Source organism: Actinia tenebrosa, unplaced genomic scaffold, assembly GCF_029948245.1.
Source record: "Actinia tenebrosa isolate PJP-AT-01 unplaced genomic scaffold, QUT_ActTen_1.0 PGA_scaffold16__25_contigs__length_10494907, whole genome shotgun sequence".
NCBI classification, from domain to species: domain Eukaryota; kingdom Metazoa; phylum Cnidaria; class Anthozoa; order Actiniaria; family Actiniidae; genus Actinia; species Actinia tenebrosa.
This window is the reverse complement of record NW_028292576.1, coordinates 9670975-9696576: the sequence shown is the minus strand read 5'-3', so window position 1 is coordinate 9696576 and position 25602 is coordinate 9670975. Positions and strand designations below refer to the sequence as shown.

The 25602-nt window shown below is 38.8% G+C and overlaps 4 protein-coding genes across 5 annotated transcripts; 3 read left to right on the top strand and 1 right to left on the bottom strand.

The window, feature by feature from the left end:
• The first annotated feature begins 652 nt into the window (after positions 1-652).
• LOC116289927 (uncharacterized) lies at positions 653-18418 on the top strand. Its single transcript, XM_031696873.2, has 17 exons — positions 653-1178; positions 1626-1687; positions 8522-8642; positions 8737-8789; positions 9688-9825; positions 10363-10561; positions 12490-12637; positions 12879-12907; positions 13600-13871; positions 14165-14273; positions 14414-14496; positions 15083-15158; positions 15692-15780; positions 16370-16439; positions 17091-17150; positions 17663-17737; positions 17839-18418. Exons 1-17 carry the CDS (start codon positions 963-965, stop codon positions 17911-17913), a joined length of 1875 nt encoding a protein of 624 aa, XP_031552733.1. The 5' UTR covers positions 653-962; the 3' UTR covers positions 17914-18418.
• On the bottom strand, positions 2124-7353 carry LOC116289929 (uncharacterized). 2 transcript variants are annotated; one of them, XM_089030935.1, is made up of 3 exons: positions 7220-7353; positions 5190-6841; positions 2124-4042 (listed from the first exon to the last, which is right to left on the bottom strand). In XM_089030935.1, the coding sequence occupies exon 3, from the start codon at positions 4005-4007 to the stop codon at positions 3159-3161; it is 849 nt and encodes a 282-aa protein (XP_088887061.1). In that variant the 5' UTR covers positions 4008-4042; positions 5190-6841; positions 7220-7353; the 3' UTR covers positions 2124-3158. The 2 variants fall into 2 exon arrangements, with proteins under 2 accessions (XP_088887061.1, XP_031552735.2); XM_031696875.2 differs by lacking the exon at positions 7220-7353 and having other exon boundaries at positions 5190-7160.
• Positions 18419-19755: 1337 nt separating the features above from the next.
• Positions 19756-24357, top strand: LOC116289928 (uncharacterized). Its single transcript, XM_031696874.2, has 2 exons — positions 19756-20468; positions 22526-24357. Exons 1-2 carry the CDS (start codon positions 19940-19942, stop codon positions 23371-23373), a joined length of 1377 nt encoding a protein of 458 aa, XP_031552734.1. The 5' UTR covers positions 19756-19939; the 3' UTR covers positions 23374-24357.
• A 127-nt stretch (positions 24358-24484) lies between these two features.
• LOC116289930 (three-prime repair exonuclease 1) lies at positions 24485-25576 on the top strand. Its single transcript, XM_031696876.2, has one exon. The coding sequence runs from the start codon at positions 24512-24514 to the stop codon at positions 25418-25420; it is 909 nt and encodes a 302-aa protein (XP_031552736.1). The 5' UTR covers positions 24485-24511; the 3' UTR covers positions 25421-25576.
• The last annotated feature ends 26 nt before the right edge of the window (positions 25577-25602 follow it).

Genomic DNA, 25602 nt, shown 5'->3' with positions numbered 1-25602 from the left:
TTGGATACATTGTCTAAAGCATGTACGTTTAAATAACCTGAACACTGTGTTGCTATGACTGTTATTATTTGCCACCCAATGATATGAGTTGCTACTGTACACACACTAGACTATATTCAGTATGCAGTAAAAAGAACAATAATACCGTAAAACTTCCTGATTCCAAAAGAGTTGATATGCGGTTTCAAACAAACAGAAAACAAAACAAAACAAAACACACAAAAAAAAAAACAACAAACAAACAAACAAAAAAAACAACAAAAAAAAAAGCAAAAAAAAAGAATAAGAAATGAATAAAAACAACATGACAATACAAATCAATGACGATAAAATAAAACAAGCAAAATAAATATCAATACCGTGATGATGATGATGGTGAAATAAAATAAAATAAAATGAATTTAAAAACCTAACATAAAACAAAACAAATAAAAAGGCAAAGTTGAAACGAAAAGCATGTTTCAGCATGGAGAAACCCATCATAGACATATAATAAAATAATGGCTGCGCAAAGATAGCATCATTTTCATTTTTTGATATCTTTTCATTTCTTTATACTTTTTTTCACTTTTTCTTTCCCATCCTATTTCATTTAATTCTGATCAATCAGTGACGTCATAGAAACCAGTCCCCCGCGTCCTGTCTTTAATTCTCCAGGGAGTTTCGCGCGTTCTTAGCAACTCGAATTCATAACAAAATGGATTCTAATCTGAACAAAGAATGCCTCAAAAAAGACTTAATAATGGCCTAATAACAAACAATGGGACTTGAGTGGATGTCTTGATCATTCATTAATGACAAACGCTTCGTAAAGCTCGTGATTTTCAGAGAATTCTTTCACACTGTCAGACAAAAAAAAAACACACGACTGCTCACTTTGAACATGGAGTTTCTTTTCAAGGCGATAATTCTAATTCATGTAGCCAGCTTCTGACAAGAATTAGGGAGTTTTTGGTTTATTAATGTTGCCGTCTTTACAAAGTTCTACCAAGGCAATTTCGACAGATGAACCTCGAGAGAAAAAGGCCAAGAAATATCGTAGAAAAACAGAGAAAAGCAAAAAGAAACCCCAAGGAAAGTGTTCCTTCTTACCAGATATTAACCAGGGTTATCTGAATTCGAGTCAATGGGAAGAGCGAATAATAGAAAGTCGCAGCATGAGGCCTTCAAAAACACGGGTAAGGGTTTTATTTAGATTATATTTTTCGTTTTGTTTGTAAGTATTGAAGTATTGTAGCTATTCTTATGCTAATGTACTAGTAGGTTATCAGTCCAACCACCGACCGGGGGGGGGGGGGGGGGGGGGGGGGTGGGGCAGGAGCTGTTATTTGTCTAGCCTCTCCCCCAACAGCAATCTGGATTGTGTAGTTTAGAAATCATCCCGCCCCCCCTCCCCCCCAACCCTCCACACACGCACACACACAGAGGATTTTTTTAAAGACCCCTAGTACCCCCAGACACTCTCTGTAATTTTGTTCTTTCTCCAAACCCCGACCCCTTGGAAATTCCAAATCCCTGCAGTGGGATATGGATAATTTCTGGAAAGCTACACATTGGTCAAACCTGCCAGACACCTTCTGTCATGCCAAAATTAACAAGCTTTTATCATAACATATCTTCCAAAGGTAAAGCAGAGAGGAGGGGGATTTAGAGAATACATAAACCCAAACTTACCAGACACCACAAGGTATTTGAATTTACTTTTATTTTATTTATTTAAACTGGAGTCCCATTATCTTGAACCTCCAGAGAACCAGGAAAAAGGTTCAAAATAACAGGAGTGTGAAATGTCCAGGGTAAAATAATTAGGCATTCAGAGATGGAGGAATAGACTGGGTTGCATTCATTACAATTCATTGTGGGAATGTTTTAGGGTACATATTTCCCAGATGGCATCTATTTGGTCTTGGGAGAGCCTATGTAGCAAGCAATTTGATGTAATGTTTTCATAAAAATACAATGAACTACAATGCCAACTTGACCCAGGCTCTCACTCAACCTTGGGATGGCTAATCGTGATGCAAGTCATGATGGGAAGCAGCCTCAAGTTTGAAATAATGGGAAGTTTGGGGTACCCAGGCTTTGATTAGTTTGGGGCTTGAGATAACAAGATTCCACTGTAGTTATAAATAAATATAGTTTTTTATTTAATTAATAAGTATCTTTTACATAACTATGTCCAACTAAGCCTTTTACGACTCTTGTTGAGCCATGTAACTTTTATCATATTTTGAAAAAGTATTTATTATCTTTTACATAAGTACTAATATGTCCAATTAAGCATTTTACAACTCTTGTCAAGCCTAATAGCCCACTTCCAAAATATGCTTCACTTGTCACGCACAGGGGTTTTAATGCATAAGGCTTTGTGCATAATATTCAGTGATTTATCAAAGGAGAAAAGAATAAATTTAATTTTGCACGTAGCCTTGTACTAAAATCTTTGTGTGTGACAAGGAAAACATATCTTAGAAGTGGGCTATTCCAACCTATATGGTGTAGCTATTGGCTTTTTAAGACGTATGGTTGGGAAAAAGTCATTACTTTATCATCACAACTCCTTCATTTTTGGAACTTCATCCCCTGAATTGCAAATGCTGATATTTTACTTTGTTATAAAAGCTCTACATGCAACCATTCTCAAAGAGGGTGATTGTTTGAAAAAGTGTTTTTAAATTACTCTGATTAAGGTGGCTGCCTACTTTTGAATGTTCGATTTGAGCCCACGATGTGCGCGCGCTCGAAAACCGCTGAAAAATCTACAAGATTTTATTGAAGAACCATAAGCGTTTTGAGCTTCAACAGGGCAAAACCCTCAAATTTTGCACGGGACTCTATATTTTTTGATATAAAGTGATGGCACCTTACAGTATTGTATTGGTGTTAAGCAATTTGTTTCTAGACATCATTTGGCATTTTAAAATTATTAATCTTTTAATGAGCTTGAAGTAATGGAGATATTAATACACTAATAAATACTGAAGATTGTAAAGGGAATTGCACCTGTCAATCAACAAAATACAATATAAATTCATCTCATTCTACAAGCCTAGAAAAGCTGGCAATATATTGTTTTCTTTCCTTTCCACTTTCGAAAATAATCACTTATCAAGTGATCCATTATGGAGCTATTGCTATCTTATCTTTGCTTTCAAGTTTCACATTCGATTCATGCGCTGAGCAGCTGCGGCAGCACCCATTCCAACTACCATTATATTCTGGACCCCTATTGAATTTGGCACCCCCGGCGCAAGTTCTTCGCCTTCTTCATATATGCAATAAGGTGCAAAACATGAGCAGGCCGTTGGGCAGGCAGGACAACAACTCCACCATTGGAAGATGAACGACGTTGAAGTAAAGATTTTCAGAAACATGAGGACCGCAATAACGGCATAAATTGCCTTTAAGAAGCCAATTTCTTTATCTGTGAGCTCTACAAATTCCTTTTCCTTCAAGATGGCAGAAAAAATTCCAATCATGAAGAAAAATATATTCATAACCATACTGAAAGTTGCAAAAGTTCTCATCACCATCAACGTGCGTAAAGGATGGGTAAGGGTTGACAGCTTCCACATGAAGTAAAGTGCAACCCCAGTAGAGAGGCCATCGCACACTGCACATGCCCAGGAGACTCCAAGAAGTGGGTTCTTGATGGCAGCGGGGAGGTAGTGCTTCATCATTACTGCGGCAACTATGGTGAAGACAATCATGAACAGAGAAAGAACTCCATGAACTATGACGTATCTTTTACCTCTGGTTGTGTTCACTTTTCCAAAATGTTTTCCAAAGTTTCCTGTTTGGTACACATGTGTAAAGTCATCAGAAGGACTTGCTGGCGGTCCAGTTATTGTACTTTGAGGTGGCACCTGTCCAGGTGTCTGTCCAGGTGTATAGCCTTGTGCAGGTGCTGGTGTCTGTCCAGGTGTATAGCCTTGTGCTGGTGTCTGTCCACCAGCTACATTTCCCTGTGGAACTTGTTGATTGGTTGCCTGGTTGGTTGGTTGCATCTTGCCTCGTAAGTTTTCTCTATTAGATGGCTTTTCTAATATGAAAATGTTTTGAAACATCTAATAAGCTGCTTTATCATCACTATGACCAATACTGTGACCTTCACTGTCATCATCATCATCATCACCACCACCATCATCATCATCATCCATCATTATCACCATCATCATCATCATCATGCATCATCAACATCATGTATCATTATCATCATAACATCATCGTGTATCATCATCATCATGCATCATCATCATCATCGTCAAGAATCATTATCATCATAACATCGTGTATCATCATCATCATCATCATGCATCATCATGCATCATCACCATCATCATGTATCATTATCATCATCATCATGTATCATCACCATCATCATCAACGACAAAAATAGAATTTAATAAAAACTTTAGTACTGTTAACCATCCTTATTCACTAGAGTAATTAAATCTAACAATTAGAATATAATTATATAATCATAAGTTTATATAATCTATCTTTGATAGAGGTTAAAATTCAAAGGAAAATTTTTCTTTTGAATTTCATATTATGTGCTAAGGATGTTCGTTCATTTATAATTGATTTCATATTAGCCAAACATTTCTGCTTTTGAGCTAAGTCAGCCGAAGACAGTTCAAATGTTTCAGTACCTAAAGATCAAATAAGACTGCGATCGTTTTCCTGTGTTGAAAACTTAGCTAAAAGGCCCTCCCTTTGTTAAAAGCCAAATTCCAATTTCATCTATGAGTTACCCGTGCCCTAACTCGTGTATTTTCACGTCATATTATAGCCTTTATCCTCTATTCATTTATCGTAATTTAACATATTGTAATGTTTTTGCTTTGCAAACACGAGCCTGCCCCGATTAGCTGTGCTATTTTACGGGCTCATATATTGGCTTATATATTGTGTTAAATTTTATGAAATAAACTGTAAACAATAAAAATTGTAAAATTTGTTAAATTGGTCAAATTTGAAGGTTTTTTGAAAGGACCCATTACCAATTTAAACTATAAGCTGCACTTCGATTGCACGTCACTGTTCAACCAGTGCATTACTCCTCTTATCGTGATTTCAATTCAGAATGCGTTTAGCAAGAAAGCCGCAGTGTGATAGTACTAAATTTCCACATTCGAAACTAATCCTACAGACACCATCAAAAACAACAAGTCTTTTTTCCCTACCTAATTTTGCTCTGCTTTCACTGAACTTCAGTTGTAAGCTCTTTGACCTTCGAAACTTTACGACAATATTAATGTGATCGTATGTGTCGGAATCTGAAATATTTTGCAATATTTTTATTTCCGCTGAAACGAAGAAGAACCAGAGTTGGATAAAACGTGCTTAGACGAAACGCAAGAAGGCGCAAACGACATGACTAATTGCATGTATCACGTACGCCTCTTAATATTCTTAGCACGCTCCACACTGCTTACCTAATCATTGAATGGCATTACGTCATTATATCAATCATAAAAATATCGAAATAAAAGGCTTTATTAGCTTCTTGACCTCTATAACGTATTCTTTTTGCCCTGAAAATAACTAATGCCAAGAAAGATGTGGAAATACCCTGCTGGCAGAAAGTCTTTTTAATTTCTCCCGAGGGAGAGAACTGATTAAATGGAGACTCTGTCAGCAGGATAGTCTGAAAAATGAGAGGGGGGAAAAAAAAAAGAAAAACTGACTTTGAGAAGAACAAACGGAAATGGCTTCACCGGTAGTAGAATCAACCGGAAGTTCAACTGGAAGTCAAAGAAAAACCGGAATAGAATTCCTTGTCACGAAAGTGGCTTGTCACGCAAACTAAGGTACCCTAGCAAGGTACTCGTGAGAAACGTTTCTTTCGCTTTCGAGATTTTTGTATTTTAATTTGCTTCAGTGACTAATAGAACTCTTTTTCTTGGGGCTAATGTTTTCCCATTTCAGACAACGTGTCATTCTCTTGTGAATAAGATTCCTTGTTTGAGTTGATATCCATATTCATGAGTTATTCATGTGTCTTCTCATGCCTGCGCAACCGTTGAAAAAAGAAATGATACTCTAGGACCCCATTCACACCAAGGCTTGAACATGTTTTAAAGTGGTTTAGCTAATCAGGTTTGAAAAACTATCTACGAACACTGCACAATCTTTGGTGAAATAATGCATGTAAGCTATCCTTTGTCTTGCTCTGATAATATTTTAGAAAGTTAGATTATATTGTAGGTTTCTAGTTTCTCAATTTTTTTCCTAATGAAAAGACAGTTCAATTAAACACGTTTAGGTGTGAATGGGGTATCTGAGGGAATGACGCGTGTTCTGAAATGTGCATAACATTACAGCCACGGTTAAAGGGTCTATTAACATCATTAAATCAATATTTTCCATATTTTCCAAGTATACACTGGGCCACTGTGTAACGTGACTCTTGCATTACATTCTTGCGTCGTTTCGAGATCCTAGCTTCGTAGCATTGCCTCACACAGAATGCTTAGCACAAAAAAACAACACCCTCCAATATTTTCTACATTACAATAATCACACGAAGGACAACAACGAGTTTCAGGTCGTCTTGAAGGATAACGTCGTGGTTTTACATTAGTTTGTCGAGGATTCAAGCACGCTCCATAGTTACGTGCGACTTCTTCATCTTTTTCTTCAAACCTAGATGTCATTAGAGGAGCTCTATCGGATAGAGGTTCATTTGTTAATATAGGTCCATGCTCAAGCTGTTCAGGGCTTTCTTTTGCAGCTTCACCATTAATTTTTGCAGATTCAATACCTTGACCATTGATATTTTCAGGTTGAAACATTTAGTTGGTTCTCGACGTCTTCCAAACTCTTTCCAATTAAGCTATTTTTGAAAAGACAATTTGTAAAATTAAGATCAACGGAAACCTTCAGATTTTATCGATACCATAGAATAATCTCTGGGCTGATCGACGTCAGGGTACATTTAACCCACAGATCTATCGCAGATCCTCAATCTAGGATTTTTGAGATCATAGGGGAGTGACTCTCTCTAAGTCCCGTCGGGCTCGGTGTCGTATGTGAGTAGAGTTGTTTGTTGGTTCTCTCCTCATTTCCGAGGGTTTTCCGATTTCTCTAGTTTTCCTCCCTCCGCAAAAATCAACTTCTAAATTCCAATTGGAATTCAGTGGAACAAGAGCCACTCTGTGGAAATGCCACTATTAAATCCCATTATTATTATTGTTATAATTATTATTTTTACCTATGCGATGATGACTCCAGTGCAAAGGAACTTTTTATTAGAGGAAATTTTGCAACAGTTTCACTTCCGGTGAGATTATCGTGCAAACGAAAATAATAAACGTGCTGAGACTAAGAACAACATGTTGAAATCGAAGGGTTAAGCTATTTATGTTAAGACTTTAAACGTCAGTTGCGTTGCGCAATAAATCTATTCTTTTTATACTGGTTAACACGATCTCGTACCCAAAGCCTTTATTTCTTAATGCGCATGCTCGACGAAGTAAGAAATTAAGGCTTTATTGTACGAGATTGTTTTAACTCCAGAGAAAATTAACTAAGAGAAGGAATCCCCCCTACATAGGCTTGTAACCATCATGTGCACAGTTTGATTCTCTTGGTTAACTAGTAATAAGATGTCATATTGGAAGACGTGTCCAAGCGTGGTCGGACTATTAAAGACGTCTACACTGCTTCCTCTCAGGGCGGCTTAACGTCAAGCCCTATAACACTATGACGTCACATCAAAACAATCTATTGTTTTAACGCTAAGGATCATGGTCGCCAGAGGAGGCAAAATAGCAGCAAAACGAATTAAATCACAATAAAAAATGGTTAATTAGACTGGGAAAGGTGATAACAGATAAATGTTGTACTAAATATCCCGAACGAAAGAAAATTTCGCCTAAATTCCTATCATTCTTGCCCATGTAAACAAGCTGTGACGTCATAATGTTATAGGTCAATTCGTGACTGATTATTTTCAGTAGCACACTTGTTTTCGTTTCTCCTTGACTGAAGATCCTTTCGTTTCAGTATATTTAACACGATACCATAGTTAACTCACTGATAGAACAGCCAAAAGCATCACGTTATAAGGACAGCTCCAATCGTAGGAAGTTGACGAAAGCCATTATGTCACAAACTCGTCCTTTTCAAGTCACGTATCACACGAAAACGATCGTCATTAAGCTTCCTTTTCTACGTATTTCATAAATGAATTAACATAAATATATTAGTAGTATCATTTTTCAGGGGCAGATCCAAGAATTTGTTCAGGGAGGGGTGCAGCGCACATAGTTAACCCAGGGAGGGGTGCACCCCTTAGAATCATGCAAAGGGAAAAAATATTATTTTGTATTGCTTTACTCTTTGAATTAGGGGCACAAAGTCGAACCAGGGAGGGGTGCGCACCCCCTGCACCTCTCCCCTGGATTCGGCACTGTTTTTTATCATTAATTTGTAATCAAAGCGATTTATTTATACTATTCATTAATCATTTATCAATATGATCCATAAATATGATCCCTTTATACTTTCATAGTTATGGTGGCTATGGTAATCTAAGAAAGATAGCAAGTTTCAAGACATCGGATCTGCCGCTGGACTCACTCGGCGGCAAAAACAGGGGATGGAGTTTACAAAACCCTAACCCTAGACTGATGGTAAGGCTGCACTTGTCTTTATAACATGATGAGCTCTAACCCGAGACTTCCATTCATCCGTTCATCCATTAATTTTCATTGTTCATTTTCCTAGAACCTTCAAAGACTGACCGGCCGTTTCCAAAAGGATGAGCCCTTTGCATACGGGTAAGAGACTTTTCCCGTTATGAACCAGTAAACTTCTAGTAGGGAGGGGTGAGACTATGATCTAATGACTTTCCTCTAGGGAGAGGTGAGGTTACAATATAGTGACTTTCCTCTAGGGAGGTGTGAGGTTACAATCAGGTGACTTTCCTCTAGTAAGGGCTGAGATTACGATTTAGTGACTTTCCTCTAGGAAGGGGTGAGGTTAGGAACCAGTGACTTTCCTCTAGTAAGGGCTGAGATTACGATTTAGTGACTTTCCTCTAGGGAGGGGTAAGGTTACAATCAGCTGACTTTCCTCTAGTAAGGGCTGAGATTACGATTTAGTGACTTTCCTCTAGGGAGGGGTGAGGTTAGGAACCAGTGACTTTCCTCTAGTAAGGGCTGAGATTACGATTTAGTGACTTTCCTCTAGGGAGGGGTGAGGTTTTAATCAGCTGACTTTCCTCTAGTAAGGGCTGAGATTACGACTTAGTGACTTTCCTCTAGGAAGGGGTGAGGTTAGGAACCAGTGACTTTCCTCTAGGGAGGTGTAAGGTTACGAACCAGTAACTTTCCTCTAGGGAGGGGTGAGGTTACAATCAGCTGACTTTCCTCTAGTAAGGGCTGAGATTACGATTTAGTGACTTTCCTCTAGGGAGGGGTGAGGTTAGGAACCAGTGAATTTTCTCTAGGGAGGTGTAAGGTTACGAACCAGTAACTTTCCTCTAGGGAGGGGTGAGGTTACAATCAGCTGACGTTCCTCTAGTTATAAGGGCTGAGATTACGATTTAGTGACTTTCCTATAGGGAGGGGTAAGGTTAGGAACCAGTGACTTTCCTCTAGGGAAGGGTGAGGTTACGATCTAGTGACTTTCCTCTAGGGAGGGGTAAGACTTAATTTGTCTTTTTGGTTCTTTCAGAGATATTTTTGAATACAAATCTACGAAGACAGTTGCAAAACCACACATTGAGTTTCTTTACCAGAGAAGATTGTCAAACTCCCGAGAACATCCGACATTCATCGGTACAAATGGATCAGTAGCCACGCTTCATGACAGGTATGCAGCAGAACTTCTCATCTGCGTCACATGTGCATCAGCTCTTACTGCTGTAGTCATAGGCTTGGGAGTCAAGGTGCAGTGCACTCCCCCCTCACCTCAGGGGGTCTCCTGGACTTGGCATTACAACTTCTCGTGCATGCTGACTAGAAATGTTATTTCTCAGCCCGAGACGCACTGCTTATGTGCTGCCTTTGACTGTGGCTGTAAGTTTGATTCTCAGAGACACTATCACATGAGTAGAGTTGTTTGCTGGTTTAATCTGAACTTCAAGGGTTTTCCTTTGGGTGCTTCAGTCTTCCACACTTTGCAAAAAAAGTAGCTAAATTCCATTCGAATGAATCCTCCTTTTAGTGTTGTTACGGCGGTGATTGGTGTGTACAGTATGGCTGTTTGTTAGAAGGAAATGATGAGACACTTAATAGCCATTCTTGCTTGGAAATAAATGAGCCGGAATAAGGATACCTACAGCCTACCAACACTTCGTCCACACCTGGATTATAAAACTAATATTAGAATATCTTTCTGGTTCATCAGATTCCATTGTCCACCCATAAATGCTTCCCACAGCAACACCGCTGACCACCTCCCATCCACGAAGACTGCTACATCTATACCATCATCCTTGCCGTCAGTCATGGACGAGGGCTGTTGTGTGCACAGAAAAGCATGTACGTGTGACAGGAGAGCAGAAGAAAAGAATAACCCACCACCTAGAGATGTGTTTAAGCGATGGGTGAGTGAAAGGCCGTTTTCGAATTAGCCAGATGACGCTGTGTTCCTCAGGGGCGAACCCAGGGGGTGCTCTCCTATCTCTTTCCTCAAAGCGCCCTTTTTTAATTACTTGATAAAGTGCCTTTTTACATGTGGCATTTTAACCACGTTTAACGTCGTGTAAAATAACAGCAATTAATATTGCTGCTTAAAACGCTAGAAAAATCGTCAAGACTTCGATTAGAGACATATTTACAAATTGCTGGTTTTCAATCATTCCCAAGAGAATGAAATAACAAAAGACACGGCGGCCATGTTGGCTGATATAACGAAAGAGATCGATTAATAACGAATTTTTGCTAGATTTATCCAACATGGCGGCTGTGAAAACCATCAATAGACCCCCCTTGCATTGAATTCCTAGAGGAATTGTTCTGGGGGACAAAACAATAGGCCGTCTTTTCTTATGCAAAAAAAAAAATCTTTTGTTTTGTCCCCCAGAACAATTCCTCTAGGAATTCAATGCAAGGGGGGTCTATTGATGGTTTTGGGAATGGTGCAAGGGGTTTATACCAAAAGTAAAGTAAAGAATGCACAACTTCAGAAAAACAGCTTGAAATTCCACGGACATTCACTGGAACACATGGAGATCTTACAAGATTTAAGCTAACCCTGAGCAACAGAATTCGATATTAGAGTATTAGTAGGCCTGTACTAAGTACTAGCGAAATGCTTTCCTGTTTCAGACCACGTGTCATTATACAAAGAGGCCAATTTTGATAAACAATAAAAGAAGGGTAATTCTTGTAGCAGTATTTCTTCCTGACATAATGTATGGCGGGGGGGGGGGGGGGGGGGGGGGGCGAGTTGGAAAAAATATTTACCAGTAAAATGGGGGGGGGGGGTTTGAAAATTTTTTTCAGAGAATTGGGGGGATGCAAAATGTTTAGGAGAAGCTACGAGAGATTGCCGAGGAAGGGGGATAGTTATTTTTTGGGGGACTTCAAGGGGGGGGGTCTTAAGAATTTTTTTGTCATTTAAAGATTTCACCTGCCCCCCCCCCCCCCCCCCCCCTCTCCTCTCCCATACATTACGAACGCAGCTTAAGCATATAAAGTAGTGGGAAAAAATTGTAGTACATCTTAGCTCGATTGTCCCATATGACTAAAAAGATTAGCAATGAATTCCATGAAAAAAATAAAAGAAGAAAAAAAGAATAAAATCTTATCTGGATGCGACGGGGTTTGAACTAACTGACAAAAATTTAAATTTAAAAAAAACGACTCCACTTTGCCATACCCCCGAGACATCCGCAGAGCTGAGGCGTCGTATGGACTTCGGACCTGACGGCGATTAAATCCTTCTGCCCTTGGGTGCACGAATTACGCAAGAAAATGTTCTAGCCGAAGCATCAGGGGAGAGACCAGCCGGCCCCCAGACCATATCGGCTAATCCCTTGCATCTCTGCCACGCACGGAATCGGTTGAAAGCATAATCTTAAAAAGTCTAGTCTATTCGGTGCATTGTTTTCACGGCCTATTGTTATGCTGATTCCGTAGAACCATGGTCCAGTGGGAAAAACTTGGGCGTCAAAGACACTGAGTCAAGTCCGGTTGAGGGAAGTTAGTACCTGGATGGGTGACCTGAAACTTATACCTACTCTAGCTTTTTTATTTTTTTATTTTTTATTTTTATTTTTTTCCTTTTTTTCTTTTTTCTTTTTCCTTTTTTCTTTCTTTTTTCTTTTTTCTTTTTTTCTTTATCGTTTTGAAGGTACTTGACTAAAAATAGGACTTTGATATTTTCCCTCGCAATTTACGATAGCGAAGCCGATCCTCGTATGCCAAATGCTTTGTCCAGTCTCCAGTCTTTACAGATTAGCACCCAGTTGAGTTCCCATTCGTTTCTTTCAAGCTCAATTTTGTCTTCACGTTTTTCTGTCCACAACAGGAGAGAAGTTCCAGGTCGGTGGTAAGCGAGACCAGCATGCACAGCAGTAGTGGTTCAAGTTTCTGCGATCAAAATGGAGAATCGAACGGGAACTCGTGGATAAACAATAGGCCCAGCTTCCCTAAAACCACCAAGAAAAAGCCTTCGGGTAAGTTTGATTGAATAAATTTGCAAGTGGCGTCAAAGCAGCTCGATTTGGAGGGCAAAACAAAAGAATTTCAATCTCCTGAGAATTGGAAACCTTTTATTGTAATATGTCCTCCACTGAATGGAGCTGAATATAAGCACACCCAGGGTAAATAGGTTTTGATAGTGAAGCTGCGGGGTTGGCGTTTTTATGGAAAAAGTGGATAATGAAGTGAGTTTCTGATTCTTTTTACTATGAATAGGACTGTCGCTAGAGAACGCGAGAAAAACGGTAAGTTCAGAACGTTTTCCAATAGAATTTATCCTCATCATTGCCATCATCATCGTCCTCACCATCATCATCATCATCATCAATATATTCTTGCGCCTGGTTATATGCTAAAGGTGCTTTAATATAAGCACCAAATTCGTGCAACATTGTAACATTGCAAGTTGCAGAGCAAATGTTGTTCGTGTTACCACACCGCGGGCAACATTGTTGTGCGAATAGAAGTAGAAACTCTCTTTAATCTTTGCAACAATGAAGATTTAATTGTTGCGCAACTTGCAACGCAACATTGTTGTGCCCCAAGTTATGCTATTTCGTTGCCCATATAAATGCACCTTAAATAAATTTAGACATGCGCATGAAATTCATCAATAGACCGTTTTCTCAAGGTTGCGTGCGCATCCAAATTTAAGGAACTTGACGGGCCACGATACCAGAACACAAGTATTATCATGCATTGCTGTGATTTTTTTTCGATAAGAATTCATAAAATCATTATTCTCCTCTTTAAATATAAAACTGGCTTCTCAATTTTGCTGAATTTGCGTTTTTCAGTTTCGTGGCCCGTCAAGTTGGATACGCACGTAACCTTGAGAAAACGGTCTATATAACACACAAAAAGTTCGAGTTTCTTCGCATTGGTACTACAGGTCAAATTCTCAATTCTTCCCTAATTTTATCTTTGTTTTCGACAGATGAAGAAAATAGTGCCGCTTCGTACAGACTCGCAGGAGAAACTCTACGACAAGCGACGGAGAAGCACTCACACAACATCAAACATTTCTATAGACAAGAAATCAAAACACAAAATGAAAGTCCAACCAGAGGAAAGTTCGTCCACGAACGATGTTTCGAAAGAAGAGATAAAAACAAAAAACGAAGAGACTGAAAGTAAAGAAGAAAAGTGTGTAGAGCCAGATCCTCTGCTTGACAAGACATCTGTGGAGATGGAGGTGGAGTTGATAAGGTATGAAGAGTAGCTCACAAAATTTGATCGATACCCTGAAACTTTATACGAGTTTACTACCCTAAGATACTCACTAGCTAGCAGCACCCGCCGCATATACTCAACTAACTGACATTCCCCCCCCCCCCCCCCCCTCCCCGTCACAGTGAACTAGCACCCCTCTCCAACACACTGAACTGAAGAAATAGAAAACGCGTGCGAATGCTTTATTCATTTATTAAGCGCGCAGAGGTATTCCGGCGGGGACTCGTGATATATATTCAATAATGATGTTACATCAATATTGTTTCTAGCATTGAAGACAACGACAAAAACTATGACGTCATAAGTGAAGTAGAAAACGAAACCATGGTAACCATTCCCTGTAACGCAAGACGGGTAGTCACGCCCAAACTTCTCCAGGTAGGGGTTTAAATAGAAAAAATGGTAGAAAGATAAGTAATTTAGAATGTAACAATACTAAAGAAAAGATAACATATATAAAATATAATATAAAATATAATAAAATATATAAATAAACACCTCTTGATTTATTGTCCTAGATTCAGTCGGACGGACTTAAAGATGACGATGAATTTTCAACTCTGCGAAAGATGTTCACTAAGCTTGACAACGATGGTGATGGGTGAGCGATAAAGATGTTCTTCTAGAATTAAAAACCATTCATTATTTATCAGAGGGGTGGGGTTGGTAAAAAATTGGCGAGAATTGAAAATTTTTCCAGCCATTTGAGAGGGAAGCCAGAATTGCTTGGTATCAATCAGTTGAATGAATCTCATGAATCTCATTACCAGCCTACAATGACAGGCAAACACTGTCCATAATGTGCTATCAACCCGAGTATTCTATTGCTTGTTATCAATCAGTTGAATGAATCTCATGAATCTCATTACCAGCCTACAATGACAGTCAAACGCTGCCTAGTAGCCATTCAATGGGCCTTTTGCATGATGGCGTCATTTTACTACTATAACCAAAATGCTTCGCGAAATTTCTTCCTTTATTCAAATTTGTATTTTCTCATGAGAATAGTAAAATAGTTGGTGCTAATTAACCGAACAAAAGAAAGTGTGCAAGGGAGTCTGGTAGCGTTAGTAAATAACGCTATAATGCAAGTGTCCTATTGGTAGAAAAATTCCTTTCAGATCGGAAATGACATCTTTGATAGTAGCCTCACAGAAGACGTTTTTTTTCCCTTGCTTTCTTAACAGACACTTGTCATTCAGTGAGCTCAGACGTAGTCTACCAAGTGACCTCACGAAAAGACAACTTGATTATTTAAAAAAGGTATGAGGACACTAAGTACATAGAATGCACGATGGGGGAGGGGAGGGGAGACGTAGTCTACCAAGTGACTTCACGAAAAGGCAACTTGATTACTTAAAAAAGGTATGAGGACACTAAGTACATAGAATGCACGATGGGGGAGGGGAGGGGAGACGTAGATTACCGAGCGACCTTACAAAAAGACAACTCGATTACCATAGAATACACGATGGGGGAGGGGAGGGGAGACGTAGTCTACCGAGTGACCTTATTACAAAAAGACAACTCGATTACCATAGAATACACTATGGGGGAGGAAATGGGGTAATAATGCCAATTTTAAATGCGCATTTTTTAATTCTGGGCTTCATTTGTAAATCGTCTTTTATTTTACCGTGCGCACAAATTTTATCGCTTTACGCCTCAGAAATAAAAAGAAGACGGCATACGCGCACGCGCACGAAATGCAAAGAAGACTCCGTTCATCTTCGCTGCACGCGTATCGATAAAAGCTCTGGAGTAAACGAAAGTTCATTCGTATTTTATGACTTCAGATATATGCTATGGCTTGCGAGAGCACTTTCTTTGGGTTTGAAGAATTCGTGGCTGTTCATCAAATGTGTGACGTCATTGCGCATGTCAAGTAAGAATCATTATTATTATTATTATTATTATTATTATTATTATCATCATTATTATTATTATTGCAATTACTTTAGTGCGAATCAGCCTTATGCTGATTTACGCAGCGAAACAGCGCTATTTCTCATCCAATCAAAATGCTATGACACGGCACGGTCACGACACGGAATGAATGAAAGCCTTTGAACCAACCACAGCGATAGATTATCGCTCATCCAATCAAAATACTTAGACAAGTTACCGTTACGGTCACGGCATAGCACAGCACATCAATAGAGAGTTTTAGATTGACTTTTATTCCTCCCCGCAAACGGCAAACGTGAACACCTTTTCATAGTTTTCCTGTATTTTACTTTACCTTTTACAAACCTTCTCACCAAGCGCAAATACTCTTTCGTTTTTCTACTACTTGGACTTTTTTGGGATTCTTTTTCAGTAATTCAAAAGAATTTTTTACTGGTCAACTAACGTTTCACGTTTGCCGTGAACGTAAATCTAAAACTCTCTGATACCGTGATATCCCCCCAGTTATTTCCATTCTGTCCCGACGCAGTTATCTATTCTAAACTTCTTCTCAAACTTGTGTTTAGGAATTCAGTGTTCAAGGGATTTGAATCCGTAAATATTGACGATATTGAAGACTCACTTCCTACGTACCTGGTGAGAAATCGTTGTCGCGGTGAAAAAGCTTTGTGGTCGTATTCGATTATCGACCTTCGACTCAGTGTCGTACGAGACAAACTGTCCACCTGCGACAGCTTTCAATAAAGTCTGGTTCTCACCAACAACGCAAGCATTCTCGTTGCGTTGTGAAAACAAAATCTACACAAAACTATTACGTGAATCAAAATACATTGACACTATAGAGGTTTCGCACCATCACGTGGCATCAGCCATGTTGGATGGCAGGAACAATGGAATTGTTTTACATGAGAAAGACTTGAAGTCCCCATAGCAAAGGGGTTTATTATTCTGCCATCTAAGATAAGTGACTGACTGTGACGGAGCAAAACCTCTCTTGAGCGGACTCCTTTGGGGCCTGTATTTTCATAGTAAATATGAGAAGAAAATTTTGGGACCATTCAACTCGTTTAATGATGGGTGTCTGCTAGTCTACGTAGTAGCTTGCGTGCAGCCGGACTTTTCTATCGTATAGTCTCGTATAATTAACAGTTAGTTTGTTCGGCTGCACGCAGGCTACCTGATTAGCGGCCCTCTGTTAATTTGTTGGCATCTATTTGTCTATCTATCTGTCCTTTATTCCTGTACCAAGGTAATTTTTCCTGGTAATAACCATCTGCATCATTTCAGGATTTATTTAACACTCTCGATGAAAACCAGACAGGTTCAATCGATGCTGCAATGCTTAAGGTCAGCCGTCTCTTCATAAAACGCATGCCTATTGATTCTTTATATGGCTCTGTTTTGTTCCGAGTCCTTGAAGGAGAGAAAGATATTAGGCATTTCGAGGTTGAGAGAAAAAACTGGGTCGAGTTGGCACTGCAGTGCATCGTGGGGCTGTTTTAGAGGACATATTTCCAAGATGGCGTCTATTTTGTCCCTTAAACAGTCCTGTTTTCTCAACCTCAGAAAGGCTAATAGAGGAATAGACGAGGTCATTTCCCTTCACCCCACTTCTCCATCCTTCTCTTCTAACCTGCGTAGGGGCGCTTTAGGGAGGGCTCCCCTCTCCTTCCTCCTCTCCTCCCCTCCCCCTCCCCCCTCCCCAAAGCGCTGCCACGCAGGCTAGAAAGACAGACATATTTCTCTCCATTTCCCTCCTTTCCCCCTCCCCCCCCCCCCCCCCCCCCCAAACGAAGCCAAAAAGGATCAGTGACAGAAAGCACTGGAGAACGACCATGAAAATTGTGTTGTTGTTTCAGGAACTTCTTGCCTCGACTTTGAATGTACCAAAGAAGAGTGACGTCATAGAGGCGACACTGGAGGCTATTGGCAAGGTGAGCAACATTATTTATCCATATCCATCCATCCATCCATCCATTTACTCATCCATTTATTTATTCATTCAATCGTTCATTTTCCCATTCATTTCTTGTAGACCAATGGTAACATGATCAGTAAAGTAGAGCTGCTTGCCTTCCTACCGTTTTTCGTCTCAATTTCATCGTCTTAATCAAGTGGTACTTAGTCAAAAGACAAGTTGATCTGTTACCCTGGTTACGATAATTAAACCCATCAGGTTCAAGTTTCATAAATCAAATAATGACGTAAGAGAACAGGCTGTCCTGGCTTGTCCTGTTACTCTGGTCACGACAATTAAACCAATCAGGTTCAAGTTTCATAAATCAAATAATGACGTAAGAGAACCGGCCAAATATCATTTCTAAAGTCGTTTGACGTACACCAAAAGAAGGAATGGACTGTGGGAAGCCCACGGATCGCCAGAGCACCATGCTTGAACTCTTACGATGAATCTATTTATCACTTGAATGTACCATAAACAATTCAAATGGCTTTCCAAAAGACATTTTTTCAACCGCTTTCTTCTATGACTGGTATTTTTTGTATCTTCAAAGAAAAAATATTTTTGTGAACATTCCCTCATTATTTAAAAAGTGTCGTATTTTAAGTTGTAATTATTTTGCGAATAAGTGCGAAGGAGATTAATCTGAGTCTGACAGGACGTCTTATCGATGAAACTTATAATGAGGGGTTAATAATCGGGTGAATTTCAAGTCTGACACTATTTATTCGAGTTTTGCTGTGTGGGATATTTACTTTTGCGTGGAGAAAAATTCATCTTGGAATGGTAATATCAGATTCATACATTATGGATGATATTGATAAATAATGATTAGAAGACTGGGAAATTCACTCATGTCTGATCATGATCGTGAGACAATGCGTGTGTGGAGTATCTGGAGTAAATGCGGGGGCGTAGGCAAAGGGGCCCTGCTCCCCCTCCCCCCTCCCCCCCAGGCGAAACCTAGACACCTGAAGTCACGTGATAGGTTTTTGGCAAGGCAAAATCCTGCCTACGCCCCTGAAATAAGCCTACTCCGGAGGCTACTCCATAAATTCTCTTTTGGGATCCCTGTGTTAAATTTTATAGCAGAGAAGAACTAAGGAGTGAAGATGTTACCCTGAAATATATCTATATCGACTTTCGCAAACTTTAATATAAGTTTGTCATTTTGGGCTATGACCTCTATCTCATCGCCATGAGGGCCATGGATAGCATACGGCACAGTAGTCTCCCCTACAGCCGCTTTCAGTGTCGTCACGCAACGCTTTCTCCCCTGAGCGTTGCGTGACGACACTAAAAGCGGCTGTGGTGGAGACTAACGGCACAGAGGTCAACCACGACCTTGTCTTTAACTACTCTTTTATTAAGATAAGGAGTACGTGTCAACATCGATTTTTACTCTTCTGCTTCATTGCGCTCATACATCAAATATTAATTTAAATCCAAAGTGTTTGTCGAACTTTGAGTGCAGTTGGAATGCATTAAAAAAACGCAGTATAAGAACTCACTATAGACCCCTTCCGTAAAAGCAGCTCGATCTGGGGAACAAAGCAAAAGAGTACCATTATCTTTTGAGAATTGGAACCTATTGTTTTGTCCCCCAGATTGAGCCGCATTTTTAAGTGCTGCAAGGGGTCTTTACCAATTAAAGAATGACTGATAACTTCGTATATGCCGCAAAATATTTCACGGTATCATAGCTTCTGCTCTTGTCGATCAGCATTGCAAGCTCTAGCACTTAAATCATATTTCCAACACTTTTATTTTACTGCGATTCAGCTATTTTTATTATTATTTGTATAATTATATCCTCAATAATAAGTGAAGCATATCCAAAGTAAACCAACTCGAATAATTAAGATCCGCCAATATTTTAACATTCCCACTAAGTGAAAATTAATTACCTTATAACTGATTATGTCATCTAATTGTTATTACAAACCGTTTAGAAACATGAGCTAAAACCAACTTGTGTCAATCGAATTCAGTTGCTTCAATCCAACAAGGTTTCTCTGCTCTTACCGTTGCCTACCCAACCAAAAAATTTCACTCATTATATTTGCTATTCAAATTAGTAGCGTCATGATCATGTAGGGCTGGAGCGCTTAGCCATTTGACCACCGTTCACAAATGTACTCTTAAATCACAAAAAACTGCTCGATCTGACTCTAAAATGGCTGAAGAAGCGAGCGGTAAAGAGGGTGATTCTTCCTCTGAAGAAACAACTCCAAGATATTTGCATTTCCCCGATGAAGAAGCCGAAGAAATGGATCAAGGCGAGCGAATTCGAACTATCATAAGTTTCTTCGGAGTTGGACTAATAATGCATGGTCTTTTTTCTATCATCATTTCTGGCTCTCAGGACATACTTGGAGGGACATATATACCTACAACAGCAGTAATAATCGCTCATGTAGGGCCTATGGTACTCATAGTCTACACTTTCCCTTGGTTTATGCAGAAGATGTCGTATTTTATTCGCATACTAGCTGTCTTCGCATTCATGGCTGGGGGATTCGTCGTCATATCGTTTGTCGAGAATCCTTATTTAAAAATCATTGGGGTATCACTCAACGCTGTTGCTCATGCTTTGGGAGAAATAACTTTCTTAGCTTTGGGAACTTTTTATGGGGATATATCTGTGACCTCGTTTGCCGCAGGGAGTGGAGCAGGCATCCTTGTTGGACCTGTTTATTATCTTGGTACGTGTATTGCTTATAATATTATATTTCCTTGATATATTTTCTTATAATAATTAAGATATATAATTTTCCCTCCAAAAGTATCATGCTTTGTTATCTTTAAACATAAAGTATAATTCAATTCTTGAACTTAGTACTAAGTGGTGAGATCCGTTTACCGACTTGAAGTGAGTATATCTGGCGACGTACGCGTTAAATTAAAGATTCACTTGCAATTTTGCCCTAATTTTATCCCGAAAATAAATACGAGTTACTGCTATTCCTGGTAGGCATCCTCGATTACCAAAAGTTCTTATTTTTAAAGTTTTTTCCCTCCGGTTATTTAAAGACATATTACTGAGGGAATATTTTTCATATCAACTTTTAAAAACAGTTCCGTGTGTAAACAAAACGGATCGATAGGGTAAAAAAAAAATACGTGTTTTTCGTATGTTTAACTTGCTGTATTTAGGATTAAAATTAAACAGTCTTGGAAAATGGAAAATAAACTCTGATAAAAAACTCTCTATGCCCGAAAGATCACTTTGATTCAAGAACAGGTTTTTTTGCAGACTTTTATCTAATCTAAACAAATCACAAATGCGGCTATATATATGCTGGTTTGGGAAGAGGAACTCAAAGTCAACGGTAACAGCTATATCAAACAATATCCTAATAGAGTTTTTAATGACGATACTTACGGGAGAAAAAAGGTATCTTGGTTAAAGATTGATAATAAATATAGTTATATTTCCTTTCGGAAGCTGTGATAATCATTTCTAATTTTTCACTCGTTTTCATTATTGAAATGGTGCTTTTCGCAACACATATGCTTTTGCAACCATTTTTATGAAACAATACGATGCTAAAAGGGTGGAAGTTTTACTGGCGTACGCATTATCATAATATTAAAAATTAAGTTCTTGAAAAAAAGAGGTGAAAATATCAGTTTAGGAATCAATTTTTAGGCATCAATTTTAGATGAGAAAAATTCTCTGTTGTCAGCCGGCGATGAAATGAAAAAAAGGTTTTCTTTACATTGCATTGAGTTTGTTCACATGCAGAAAAGCTGATTAAACACGAACGTACGTAGCATCTTTTCGAAAAGGCCAGCTTTTTAAGTTAAACGTTTTTTTAAATATTATTATTCATAAAATGAAAAGAATATTAGCTTCCCCGGTGACAAGAAAATTGCTGTAAATATTAAGCTTCTTTCTCTTAATGAATCATCAAGATAGTTCGCTTCTATTAACCTCATTCGTTATATTTAAAGAAATTTTATTATTTATCACTAGTGACAATATAAAAGTAATTCGGAAAGATTCTAAATTTTAAACTATTCGGTTGCTTTATAAATGGTCTGTCTACTCGGATTTTATGATTAAAAAATCGAAATTTAATTAATAATTCATATTTTTTGGCAAATTTAAAACTGTTTATTTTGTTTATTCGCGGATAATAATCGATGGCAAACCTGTCTTAATATCTCAACTAAAACGTGAATTGATAGCATGCAAATTAAATAGAACATTTCTAGAATGTTCATGTGTTTTTCAAGTGAAATTATTTATTAATGTTTTACAAGCTCTTGGATTGTGATTTTTGATGGATTTTCTAATGCTTTTTCGTGAGAGACAGATTATTTTTCTTTATCATTATGTTGTCAAGGTAACCGAGTCATTGGGAAAAAACGTGGAAAAAACATTTTAATGGCTTTTTTTTCAGTACAGTAGAAATTAATTATCACTTATATCGATAAATGATAATGAAAATATCCCTTCTCGTCCATTGCAATTCAAATTGCAATTCGATTCCCGATCCCGTTGCATTCCGAGGTTGAGGGGAAACCTGGGTCGAGTTGTCACTGCAATGCATCATGGAACTGTGCAATGGGACGAAATATATAGCCACTGTTTTGAAATATGCCCCACAATGCACTACAATTCCAACTCGATCCAGTTTTTCCTTAAGTTCGGACCAATGCTTCCCATAATTAAGAAGGAAAGAATTAAAGACAGGAAGAAAGAAAAAAGGGGAATGAACGGAGGAACTTATTTTTCCATTTATTTCATTTCCAGGTCTGACATCGTGGGCTTGTGTGTCACCGCAAGAAACGATGATTTTCGCTTCAGCGGGTTCCCTGTTGATTCTCGTATGCTACTACATTCTCAACAAAGATCGCATCAAATCACATGCCATTGCTGCCACCTACAACAGCACGAAATACAGCGTCGTCCCAATCAACAGTAAAGGAGATCCTGTACAGCTTGCATGGTCGGAAAAACTCTCCGCTGCCATGAAAATAGCTCCATTTATGGTTTCACTTTGCGTTGCCTACATCATGCAGTACCTTACCATTCAATCTGTGTTCACCACAATGTCGTTTCAAAACTCTCCCTTCCATCCAAGAGACCATTACGTATATTATGTGGCTGTTAACGGGCTTGGGGAGTTAGTATCACGGTCGTATCTTGGTATTCTATTCTGTGTCAAGCCGCAGGTTGCAGTTAAAATAGCTGTAAACAAGACATGGATTCTATCGGTATTGTTGACAGGACTTTTCGCGCTGTCCGTGTGCGCGTCGTGGTTTCGATTCATCGACAACGCGTTTGTAGTTTTATTTATGTCTTTCCTAGTGGGTTTCTTGTCGGGTAGTGTGTATGCGAACACTTTGGTATCTGTACGTGATTCAATAGAGCCGAGATATCAGGAGTTTTGCCTAGGACTCGTCACCGCTGGGATTGATAGCGGAGCCCTGATTGGAAGCTTTGTTGGTTTGTGGCTTGAACCAGTATTGCGCACTCATTGCCAGCGTATGGTACCTAAAGGTGCGAGCTACTGCTTCACGAGGCACGAAAAGAGGGCTTGGACTGAAGCTATTTGCAATGGAAAACCCGTGAAAATTAAAATCGAAATTAAACGCTAAATTAAGACAGGCGTTGCTAGACGACGAGGGGAAAGTTCATTTATATCGAGTCATGATTTTCATTCCCACCCACTCCTGGTATGGATATAGAGTGCTTTTCGTGAAAAAAAAGAATGAATGAATGGAAAGAAAGAATGAAAGAAAGGGGAAAACGAAAGAAGGGTACAGGGCTACCAAACACACATTCCTCTCCTCTTCTCTCTTCGTCAAGGAACGCCTATCTATAATCTTAACTTTTATGCATCACTCTGCTTTGGAGAAAAAAAATTTGAATGTGAAATAGCCTCGGTACGTATGGACATGTCCGTACCAGGACGGTGCTGCGTTCGAGGATGTTCATCGCTAAGCAGCGACAATGCGCGCTGTGATTGGTCCACAGAATGTGGTACGTCATTCCTTGCCGTGGCCGTGCCATTTCACAGTCATACGAAAACAAGTCACTTTAAATGTTTCTCTTTTGATTAAAATATAGAATAGTTGTAGTCAAATAACGAATGAAAAGGCAATGGCAGGTTCCATGATTTTCGTTGTTTCTTCAATTTGCGTGATACTTCTAAAGATACTGCTTAAATTTCTGATCTTGTCGTTCTCCGCATAGCAAAAACATGAGTAGAAAAGACATTCGTAGTTTTCAACTAAGTAATAAAGAAGACAATAAGGGCGGGAAAGCGAAAACCTCCGATGGCAAAAATACACGAATTTGGACAATATTTTGAACCATTTGTAGTGACAGTGGAAGTTTACGCTTGGTTATTAGGTTATTAGAAATATATTTTTTATATTTTCTCTTTTTCTTTGTTAATATGTCTGTAGCGTTACAAAAAACACAGGGAGCCCATGTCAGTTAAAAGTCATGGAATAGCATTTAACTTATGAATAAGGGATCTAAATATTATATGTATTTTGTGTATCGACTCTTGAATGTACTTTGAAGATCTTCTTTGGGGATTGTTATGAAATAAATGTGCTTTATTCGCCATTATAGATTTAAAGCTATAATTTATGCTTTCTTGCTCTTATTTAGTAGGGGGGTGGGATGATTTATTGCCCAGAGGTAAGATTTGGGGCTCCTGTGGAATACGCATAGCGCGAGATCTGTAACTAGTGTATTATTTGGCGGGAGTTTTTTATTAGTGAAATGTATATTCTGCGTCGTGTTGTTTGGTCTTGTCGTTCATTTTCACGCAAAATGCATAAAAATACCTCTTTTAAATCGTTTATATTCTTCGATCTCGAAACTACCGGCCTCCAAAGACCGATAGAGATAACAGAACTTTGTTTTATCGCGATCCATAAGAAGCAACTACTCTTATCGTCCTTAAACTCGAAGAAAACCATTCCAAGACTCGTGGATAAAATGTCTGTTTGCGTTCGCCCTGTACAAGATATTGAACCAGGAGCAGAAAGTCTTACTGGATTATCCAACGAGGATCTTGATCAGCATAAAGGATTCAATGAAGAACTCGCCAAAAACGTTTTATCGTTCATCCTTCGACAACCACAACCATCTTGTTTGGTAGCGCACAGCGGCGATCGGTTCGACTTCGAAATCCTCGCTTCAGAGTTTGCCGAAGTTGGACTAGAATTTCCTCCACACATCAAAGTCTCGGATTCATATAAAGCTTTCAAGAATTTGCACCAAGAAACAGTCCATCCTATAATGCGAAGGGGAGAAGAGTGTTCTAAGCATTTGAATGTTTTTACGCTTCCAAAGAAGGTATCTTTCAGTCTTGGCAACCTTTACGAGAGGCAGTTTGGAAAAGAGATCACTGATAGCCACACTGCAGAAGGAGATAGCTTAGCTTTGTTAGAACTTGTTGTTGCGAAGCCCGAAGTTCTGGATTATTTAGAAGAAGGATCGCATTCCATGGGCTGTGGAAGCAAAAATCCGGGGTTGAGTGAAGTAAGAACCGACCCAGTCAAAGAGAACGGGCAACATGCCAACAAAGGAAAAGAAAGCTGTAGCAAAACACTGGCAGTTGAAATACATGAGGAATATTTTGGTCTTCTTGAAAAAGAAGGATTACTAGATAACATCAAACAGTAAAATAACTGCACGAAAAACTCATAGCTAGTAAAACAAGTAGTTTTTAATCAAATAATTTGCAATGGAAACATTAATTTTGAAAGCTTGAACAACCATTACATATAAATATGAAGTGAACTTGGTGAATGTTCTCTTATTCTTACACGGTATATTTATATTGTAAATATAGCGTTTTTAATTAT

Excerpts from the sequence above, each read along its gene's own strand:
- LOC116289928 (XM_031696874.2), top strand. The coding sequence starts at position 19,940 with ATGGCTGAAGAAGCGAGCGGTAAAGAGGGTGATTCTTCCTCTGAAGAA. Across the intron at positions 20,469-22,525 it reads TGGACCTGTTTATTATCTTG|GTCTGACATCGTGGGCTTGT; the intron begins GTACGTGTATTG and ends TTTCATTTCCAG.
- LOC116289930 (XM_031696876.2), top strand. The coding sequence starts at position 24,512 with ATGTATATTCTGCGTCGTGTTGTTTGGTCTTGTCGTTCATTTTCACGC.
- LOC116289927 (XM_031696873.2), top strand. The coding sequence starts at position 963 with ATGTTGCCGTCTTTACAAAGTTCTACCAAGGCAATTTCGACAGATGAA. Across the intron at positions 9,826-10,362 it reads GTAGCCACGCTTCATGACAG|ATTCCATTGTCCACCCATAA; the intron begins GTATGCAGCAGA and ends CTGGTTCATCAG. Across the intron at positions 15,159-15,691 it reads AACTTGATTATTTAAAAAAG|ATATATGCTATGGCTTGCGA; the intron begins GTATGAGGACAC and ends TTATGACTTCAG.
- LOC116289929 (XM_089030935.1), bottom strand. The coding sequence starts at position 4,007 with ATGCAACCAACCAACCAGGCAACCAATCAACAAGTTCCACAGGGAAAT.